Source organism: Mangifera indica, chromosome 8 (genome assembly GCF_011075055.1).
Source record: "Mangifera indica cultivar Alphonso chromosome 8, CATAS_Mindica_2.1, whole genome shotgun sequence".
In the NCBI taxonomy this organism is placed as follows: Eukaryota; Viridiplantae; Streptophyta; class Magnoliopsida; order Sapindales; family Anacardiaceae; genus Mangifera; species Mangifera indica.
In genome coordinates, this window is record NC_058144.1 from 10192231 (window position 1) to 10202155 (window position 9925).

The 9925-nt window shown below is 29.1% G+C and overlaps 1 protein-coding gene across 1 annotated transcript; it reads right to left on the reverse strand.

Moving 5' to 3' along the window:
• Positions 1-3437: 3437 nt before the first annotated feature.
• Positions 3438-4721, reverse strand: LOC123224422 (bidirectional sugar transporter SWEET6a-like). Its single transcript, XM_044648076.1, has 6 exons — positions 4627-4721; positions 4501-4537; positions 4189-4414; positions 3941-4102; positions 3727-3846; positions 3438-3649 (listed from the first exon to the last, which is right to left on the reverse strand). Exons 1-6 carry the CDS (start codon positions 4667-4669, stop codon positions 3509-3511), a joined length of 729 nt encoding a protein of 242 aa, XP_044504011.1. The 5' UTR covers positions 4670-4721; the 3' UTR covers positions 3438-3508.
• Positions 4722-9925: the final 5204 nt, after the last annotated feature.

Below are 9925 nucleotides of genomic sequence, written 5' to 3' on the forward strand. Positions count from 1 at the left end.
TCTATTCCACATGAATTATCAATAATATCATCAACGTCATAATATTTAAACAGATTGACTCATTTAAGTCTAAATCCATTTGTAAACTATTTTAATAAATAAAATTATGAAAAATAATAGTTGATTAACAAAACTGAAACAAAAACTAAATTATAAACATAAAGAAACATTGTTTATGAATTCATAAAGTTTGAGAATGAGATATTGACGAAAAAAATATGAGATTGAGAAAAATGAGAGTTTGAGAGATTGAGAGTATATATATGAATTTTGGGAGGGAAAAGGGGTTTACATAGAAAAAAATTTGAAGAAAAGAATTAAAAAAATTTTGTTTTTTTTTGGCTAACCAAACAAAATATATCAAAATCTTTTTTAAGACACTACTACAATATCATGCCGAGTCAAGTTAGCTAGCGGTATGACCTGATCAACCCACAAGTTGGGCGTAACTTGCTACAATAACAAGATTTATATTTTTAAAATAGTTTGGATTGAGTCTAAGGTCAATTGACCCCTTTGTTATGTCTGTAATGACCTACTAATAAGATTTTATTACTTTGATTATATAATTTGTTTATGCTTAATATTTTGAACCTATAATTAGTAGTATGATAATACTGCTATTACAACCATTATGTTAAAATGTTTATTCTTAATAATATTTAAACACTATTTTCAAATTAATAAAATATGGAAAACAGCTTTTCATCCTTTTCTTATGCATATTATTTTTCAAAACAATTTGACTCATTTTTATTAAATGCATTTGAATAATATTTGTAATATATTTTATTATAAAAAATGAAAATATATATTAAACGAACCCTAACCCTAAAGCTTGGTTTAATGAAAAAGAGTTGATCCAATCTCAACATTGTTTTCCCCTTCCAAATATTCTAACTTTAATAATAATAATAAGGCCGAAGGACTATTTTCTACCCAAGTTTAGTTGCGTTCTCATAATCATATTTGTAGAGTTTGAAAAACTCAAAATCTCATCTATAACATAATTGTCGTTAGAATTTTTTTGTTAAAAGCAATGATAAAATTGTTATTTATTAATAATATTAAAAAATATAAAATTCATTATATTTTCCCTTAAATTTTCAAAATTAATAATTTTACCTCTGTTTGAAGTTTTATAACTTTGAAAAGTTATATTTTTTCCTCCAAATTTTTCTTCACCCCCTTAACCACCATCTCTAGTGTCAACGATCTTCCCTTTCTATCTTAAACCGTTGGCTGACACACAGAAAACAACCTGAAATAAATTTCTTTGTCAATGATGAAAAGATTTCCAAATCTTTTTGTAGTGGTCGGAGGAGAGAAAAAAAAAAACCTAAAATGGGGGGGGGGTGGGAATGTTACTTTTTAAAGTCAGAAAACTTTAAGTAGAGGTGAAATATTAGTTTTTAAAACTTAGGAGGGAAATTGCAATGAATTTTATATTTTTTAATATTATTAGTAAAAAAACAATTTTATCTCTATTTCTAACAGAAAATTTTAATTCTAATTGGTCAACGAGTGAAATTTTGGGTTTTTAAATCTTATAGATATAACTTTGGGAATGCAATTAAACTTGGGTGGAAAATAATCCTTTGGCCTAATAATAATCTATATCAAACAGCTCTTGTTCATTTATACTGAATCATTAAAAGAGAATTTGACAAAAATGGTATTAAAATTAGCGTATGAGCAAATTTTGAAGAGGCATGGGGTTTTTTAAAATAACTCAGTCAATGGATCTAGACTAAACTTTGAATATACGTATAATGAAACGTTGATCAAATATCAGAGTGGCGCAGCGGAAGCGTGATGGGCCCATTACCCACAGGTCGCAGGATCGAAACCTGGATATGATAAACTGTAGTTTTTGAAATATTTTGGGTTTTCTATTTGGGACTGCCTTGTTCACACCTAAAACTAGCTCTGTTAAGAGGTAGCTTCCCACTTTTTTTTTTCTCTCTAAAAATATTTGGGCCTTGATAAGCCCTGCACATACCCAAAACTAACCCAAACTGCTGAGCATAGCAGCCCCAGGCAGCGTGCCAACTGCTTACAAGACAAGTTACAATTACACCAATTTCTTCGACTCATTTTTTATTGCTGCACACTTTAAAAAAAAAAAAAAAAAAAAAACAGAACAGCCATATAGATTGCACTCAGTTGTTTTTAGGCATGAACGTTTTAGACAGCGGCTGTAGCAGATAGTTGAACGTCGGTTGGCTTGATGTCGTCTTCAACTTTTGTTGGTGTTGATCTGTAGTAGAATCCATATATTATTAGATCCTCCTCCAGCTACAACTTATTTTGGTATTAATATCCTGTTAAAGGTGAAGAACTATTTCCCATATAAGTTTTGGTGCAAAGATAAATGTACATTTACAAGATTTTAAAAGGTTAAACACTTACTCTTTTTTAAATTTCCATTAAATATAAAAGTAAAATTGCTATTCTAATAATATTATTAAAAATTATAATTTTATCTTATTCTTTTAAAACCTAACAACTTTATCTCTACCTAAAGTTTTCAGTTTTTAAAAAATCATATTTTTCTCCCAAACCTAGATTTTTTTTCTTCACTTCTCTAGCCATTAGTGACTACCTCTTTCTATCCTAAACCCAGCCACCATCTCTGTCACCGTCTCTCTTTTTTTTGTTGTGCCATTGAGTCTAGATGAATGGATGATGTTCATTGTCGCTAGAGAAAAAGCCATCAAGACAGAGCATCATCAGGAGAGAAACATTGAAGAGGGAGCTTACCATTCACCAGATTTGTTTTCTAAACCTTAGAGGGAAAAGTAAATTTTTCAAAACTCAATATTAGAAAAAATTGTTAGTTTTTCAAATCAAGAGAAAAATATAATATATAATTTTTTTATTTTAATATTATTAATAAACTGATGATTTTAACCTTAAGTATAATAAAAAAATTCTTAGGTGTGTTGAAATGAACTAAACCTTGAGTCAGTATTTAAGTTTTTGAAATATCGCGGATGTGTGTTTGTCTTTGCTCCATACTTTGGGTGGGAAATAGTCCTTTGGCCTTTGTTAAACCACTTTTACTATGATTAAATTTGCCACTGGGTATTATTGGAATGAAAATTGTCCAAGTTGATGAAAAGCACAAGCTGACTAGATGCAAGCAGAGTTGGATTCAAATAGAGCTTATGTTTTTAATATTATATTAAAAAATATATAAATTTCTAATATAATAAGAGATGAGGTCAAATATATGTTAGTATAAATATATTCTTTAAATTTCAGCTGTGTAATCGATTTTTTTTGAATTGATACAGTAAGTTTAAATTTTGAGTTTTCTCTTAATAAATGTTTTCTAATTAACATTTTATTAGCTTTTTTCAAGATTAAATCAAATAATTTAATTTTTAAGTATTTAAAATATTAAATAAACTCTTTTAATTGATAGATAAATCTAACCAAATAAACTTTTAATATTGAAATTATCAATGAAACTTATACAAAATGGGTAAGTAACATCCAATATTCATGTATTCAAAGTGTCAGTAGAGAGCTGAACCTCCGGCGGCCTTTCGATATCTTGGCCCCTTCTAGGCGTTGATCTATAGTACACGCCATATATAATAAGTTGCAGAAGACCGAACAGTGCTCCAAGGCCATTGCTTATCTGCAAGAGCAAAACCAAAATCATCTGTATGTTTTTTGCACCAGTGCAAAATTATTATAGAGAAATATTTGGTTTACCAGAATAAAATAATCCAGCTTGATGAGAGCATAAGCAGCCCAGATACAGCCATTAGCGAAACCGGCAAGTGAGAGATAGAATGGCATGTACTCTACGCTCTTTGTTCTTATAACTCTTTTCTGTAGAAATCCACACAAGAAATTAAGCTTTTTCAACATTTTTTTCTTCTGAATAAAACCAGCAGATTTAGGTTGGGGAGATGGAAAAACTTACCACAATGGTGAGTGGTGAAGCATACATGATAATGTTGAAGACATCGCAGATAATTCCCACAAAAAATGACCTGCTTTCATGGGTGTGAAAAGCCACCATTGTAATTACAGCTATTATCAACACAAAAACCACTTCCCCAGAAAGCCCAATCGCCACCTTCTTCTGCAAATAGAAAAAAGATTAGAAATTTTTATCAAATGAGCGAATTGTCTCTACTTGTGATAATAAACATATATATATATATATACCCTTCTTTGGTTCTGATGGTCGTAGTAACAGAATATTGACAAATATATGAACTCCATCACAAGGCCAATGGCGTTGATGGTGATGACGAGAGTGCTTTTAGGATGAACAAATGGAAGACCATAAAGCATCCAAAACATGCAATTCATACATGTTGCGATAGCGATATATGCGAAGGGCTGAAGCTCCTCCACTGATTTCCTCTTTATGATTTGCCAAAAAGTTGGACTGTCAAGACAATTTAATTTTAAAATCAGGGTAATTATCCATTAACAAGATTAACAGTTTTGATAAGAAAACCAGAAATTAGTTACGATGGCGAGAGGTAGAGGCCGAAGGACATAACATTTCCTGCACCATAACCAAATATTTTCATTAAACAAAAAAGCAACTGGAAACGCACACACACACAAAAAAAACAACACAAGTGAAAAACAAACCAATGATGCCGACGATATTGCGAGCAGTTTCAGCATTAACCATTATGAGTGAGCTTCTGTGAGAGGGATGGTGAGATTTGTTTTGAAAAATGAGAGGGCATATATGTTGATAATGTGGAGTTGTTAAAATAAAGTCTATTCCCTTCTGCAGTCCTATTTGCATGGGCGTAAAATCCGTTAACTCATTAAAAGAGCATTTGCAGTTTGTTATGATGTAGAGTTTCATACACATCTTACTAACTTGTTAATGGCCAAAAGACTATTTCGATGTAAATCCAGATTTTTTATCTGTTGATTTTTGAAAATTTAAATATTTATCTATCCATTAATTTTAACACGGTTAAAATAATTATTTAGAAATTTTTATTTGAATAAAAAGAATTCATTTCCATTTTACATTTTAATTTTGAAAATTAACTATCTCTCCTCTAACTTAATTTTAAAAAATTATTTTTTCACTCCCATTATATAGGGTTTCGAGGGTTTATATTTTAGAGTTATTAGCCACATTTCTCAAAGTTTGAAACATTGTATTTATATCCTCAAAACTTTATTTTACTTTTCTAATAGTCATTCTTTCTGACGATTCACTCTAGCGACATCTCCTCTCTATCCTTAGTGGTTTCTCAACATAAAAACCAACGAATATTCTATCAAAATGGCCAGAGTTTATGGCACAAATCTAATCAAAACTGGATCAGACTAATTAGTTCAATCAAGAATTAGTCTTTAATTTGATTCGATTTCTATTTAATTGTTAATCAAGTAAAAGTTAGTCAAACCCAATAAAAACACGGTAGTACAAGAAATTGTTTAAACCCAAAGAAACCTTGTTTCAATTTAAAATTTAAGAGTTCTAAAACTTCTTTAAAAAAGTGAATATACGCTCAACTTTAGAGAATTTTTGTATATTCTTGATTCTATATGTAGAAGAGTTTGTGCTATTAAAATTTAGAGTTAAAAACTTATGATGAATTAAATGTTGATTATGTAAATTATTTATACACTAATGTTGTGTATTGTATTATCAGTATAAAAAAAACATATTTAAAAATTATACTGGTTATTTATAGTGGTAAATTTGAGAAAATTTGATAGATAATATTTATATTAATTAATGACATTATTGTATAATGTTACAAAATGTTAATTCAACCTTTTATAATCATTTGTTCAATTATAATGATTTATATTGAAACTAATCGATTGAATCAAAAACCAATGAGGTGATCGATTTAATTATCGGTCTGGTTTTAAAAATATTAGATAATTTTATGGATAATAAATTTGATAACATCTATTACATAATAGCAATCCAATCGCATAAATTGCTAAGTGCTATGAGTAACACTTAACGAAATTATAACAATATTTTTAGAATTAAACCAGACATTAATTCAGTGAAAAGGGTAATTTGGTCTGAGATCAGTGGTTAGATAGTTAATTGTTTAAAAATAATTTTAAAGACTATATATAATTAAAAATATTTCAATATAAAAATAAACATAGTCTAATTACAATCGGTGGTAAATAATAAGTTATTTTCTTTAACATTTTTCAATAATTAAAATATGATTATAAAGTTAAAAAGTTTATCCGTTAATCTTCTCTTTATTAAAATTTTCTTTATTTTTTCAACTATTGAAGAGATAAGATTAACATTTTTCCTTTTTTACCGGATATTGTTTTTACCCTTTTTTTTGTATTATAAACAACAGTAAAAAAGTTTTTTTTTTTTTTTCAATATTCTAATTACAGCAGGAAAGTTGTTTTCGTGTGTTATTCTTTCTCTCTTTTTTTTAAGTGAAATTGTTATACAATAATTTGAAATAAAGAAAATATTTTATACTAATCAAAATCAAAATCCAAGAAATATAATTATTAAGGCCAAAGGACTATTTCCCACCCAAGGTATACTTTTTCTGCACATTCCCACCCGTTGACATTGAAAAAACCCATTTACCTATCTATGAGCTGTTAAAAAAAACGTATTCAAGGGTAAAATCGTCATTTTATCTGTAATATTAAAAATAAATTAAAAATTAATCCTCTTTTCCCCTTATAACCCTTAAAAACTAATCATTTTCCCCTAGGCTATGTTTTAAAAAATAGCATTCTCCCCCTCTAGGGTTTAGTTTTCAATCCCCGACGTCAAATCCGGTGACATCGTCGATGACGAAGCTTTCCGATGTACCACCATGCTCCGACGGCCTCTCTTCTCTCCTCTAGATCGTCGATCAGCCCAGATCTAACGTTGTCTTTGCCTCGTTGGGAGATGAAGCTCTTCAACTTCCAGGCGAAGACAACACCATATCTGGGTTAATCGACATTCCAGAGGAGAGAAGAGAGGTCGTCAGAGCATGGTGGTGCATCGAGAAGGCTTCGTCATTGGCGATGGCATCGGGGGTGAAAACTAAACCCTAGGGGGGGGGGAGGGAATGCCATTTTTCAAAACTTGGCCTAGGGGGAAATGGTTAGGTTTTAGGGTTAGGGGGGGAAAAAGAGAGAAAATCTTAAGGGGTTAGGATTCCGTTAAATTTAACAGCTTATAGGTAGATATTTGGTATTTTTAAAGTTAAAAGGGGAAAACCTGAGAATACAATATACATTAGGTTGGAAATAGTCCTTTGGCCAATTATTAAACCCAAGTAACATACGTGGGTTATCTCTGACAAAAATTGGATGACAAGAAAGGAGGATTCTGATTTGGAAAGGATAACTCTTAATTATATATCTTCAAAAGTCGATTAACTTGTAGACAAATAATTAAAGATTATTTTGAGGCCAATGGTCTATTTCCCATCTAAGCTTTAGCACAATCTTAAATTTAAAAATCTAAACATTTATTTATAAGTTAATTTTTATTATAATTTTTAATTATAAAAAAAGATAAAATTATCATTTTATCATTAAATCTTTAGTCATGCTGAAACCATCTTGAGCTATTAAATTGATAATATGACATGCACATATAATAAAAAATGATTTTTCATTAAATAGAATAAATATATGATTCAACATTAATTCAATAATTTTTTCATTATTTTTTGTTTTATCAAACATATGACATGCATTGCATTTTCATTTCATCATATGGAAAAATAAACATTTCTCCCATGTATTGGGAACCGCTCGGTCTCTTGTTGCACTAGCATCAAGACTAATGGATCACGATCTGGTGAAAACAATTTGTTGTTGGTTTTTCATCTCGTGTGATTTTTTTTTACAATTATTTATAATATGCCAACAAAAATGTCCTATGCCACCCAACTGACACATGTTAAACATGAACCGTAGTGTTTGTATATTGCTCAACAAATTGATCTTTTTTCGATCATTTCCTATATTTGATTGAAGTGATCCCATATCATGGATTTTTGCTTTCTTTTTTTTTCTATTGAGCTTGTGTTTGTCCCATTTTCCTTTATTGGTGCCCGTACTTCTATTCCAACATGAATTATCAATAATATCATCAGCGTCATAATATTTAAACAGATTGAACTCATTTAAGTCTAAATCCATTTGTAAACTATTTTAATAAATAAAATTATGAAAAATAATAGTTGATTAACAAAACCGAAACAAAAACTAAATTATAAACATAAAGAAACATTGTTTATGAATTCAGAGAGTTTGAGAATGAGATATATTGACGAAAAAAATATGAGATTGAGAAAAATGAGAGTTTGAGAGATTGAGAGTATATATATGAATTTTGGAGGGAAATAGGGTTTACATAGAAAAAAATTTGAAGAAAAGAATAAAAAAAAATTTGTTTTTTTTTGGCTAACTAAACAAAATATATCAAAATCTTTTTTAAGACACTACTACAGTATCATGCCGAGTCAAGTTAGCTAGCAGTATGACCTGATCAACCCACAAGTTGGGCATAACTTGTTACAATAACAAGATTTATATTTTTAAAATAGTTTGGATTGAGTCTGAGGTCAATTGACCCCTTTGTTATGTCTGTAATGACCTACTAATAAGATTTTATTACTTTGACTATATAATTTGTTTATGCTTAATATTTCGAACCTATAATTAGTAGTATGATAATACTGCTATTACAAACCATTATGTTAAAATGTTTATTCTTAATAATATTTAAACACTATTTTCAAATTAGTAAAATATAGAAAACAGCTTTTCATCCTTTTCTTATGCATATTATTTTTCAAAACAATTTGACTCATTTGTATTAAATGCATTTGAATAATATTTGTAATATATTTTATTATAAAAAATGAAAATATATATTAAACGAACCCTAACCCTAAAGCTTGGTTTAATGAAAAAGAGTTGATCCAATTTCACCATTGTTTTCCCCCTTCCAAATATTCTAACTTTAATAATAATAATAAGGTCGAAGGACTATTTTCTACCCAAGTTTAGTTGCGTTCTCAAAACCACATTTGTAGAGTTTGAAAAACTCAAAATCTCACCTATAACATAATTGTCATTAGAATTTTTTTGTTAAAAGCAGGATAAAATTGTTATTTTATTAATAATATTAAAAAAAAAATTCATTATATTTTCCCTTAAATTTTCAAAATTAACAATTTTACCTCTGTCTAAAGTTTTATAACTTTGAAAAGTTATATTTTTCCCTCAAAATTTTTTTCTTCACCCCTTTAACCACCATCTCTAGTGTTAACGATCTTCCCTTTCTATCTTAAACCGTTGGCTGGCACACAGGAAACAACCTGAAATAGATATTTTTGTCAATGATGAAAAGATCTCCAAATCTCTTTGTAGTGGTCGGAGGAGAAAAAAAAAAAAACCCTAAAATTGGGGACGGGGCGGGGGGAATGTTACTTTTTAAAGTTAGAAAACTTTAGGTAAAGGTGAAATATTAGTTTTTAAAACTTAGGAGAGAAATTACAATGAAATTTTATATTTTTTAATATTATTAGTAAAAAAACGATTTTATCCTTATTTTCTAACAGAAAATTTTAATTTTAATTGGTCAATGAGTGAAATTTTGGGTTTTTAAATCTTATAAATATAACTTTGGGAATGTAATTAAACTTGGGTGGAAAATAATCCTTTGGCCTAATAATAATTATATCAAACAGCTCTTGTTCATTTATACTGAATTATTAAAAGAGAATTTGACAAAAACGGTATTAAAATTAGCGTATGAGCAAATTTTGATGAGGCATGGGTTTTCTAAAATAATTCAGTCAATGGATCTAGACTAAACTTTGGAAAAATTATAATGAAAGGTTGATCAAATATCAGAGTTGCGCAGCGGAAGCGTGTGGGCCCATAACCCCCACGTCCCAGAATAGAAACC

Excerpts from the sequence above, each read along its gene's own strand:
- LOC123224422 (XM_044648076.1), bottom strand. The coding sequence starts at position 4,669 with ATGGTTAATGCTGAAACTGCTCGCAATATCGTCGGCATCATTG. Across the intron at positions 4,415-4,500 it reads GGCCTCTACCTCTCGCCATC|TCCAACTTTTTGGCAAATCA; the intron begins GTAACTAATTTC and ends TTGTCTTGACAG. Across the intron at positions 4,103-4,188 it reads ACCATCAGAACCAAAGAAGG|AAGAAGGTGGCGATTGGGCT; the intron begins GTATATATATAT and ends TTCTATTTGCAG.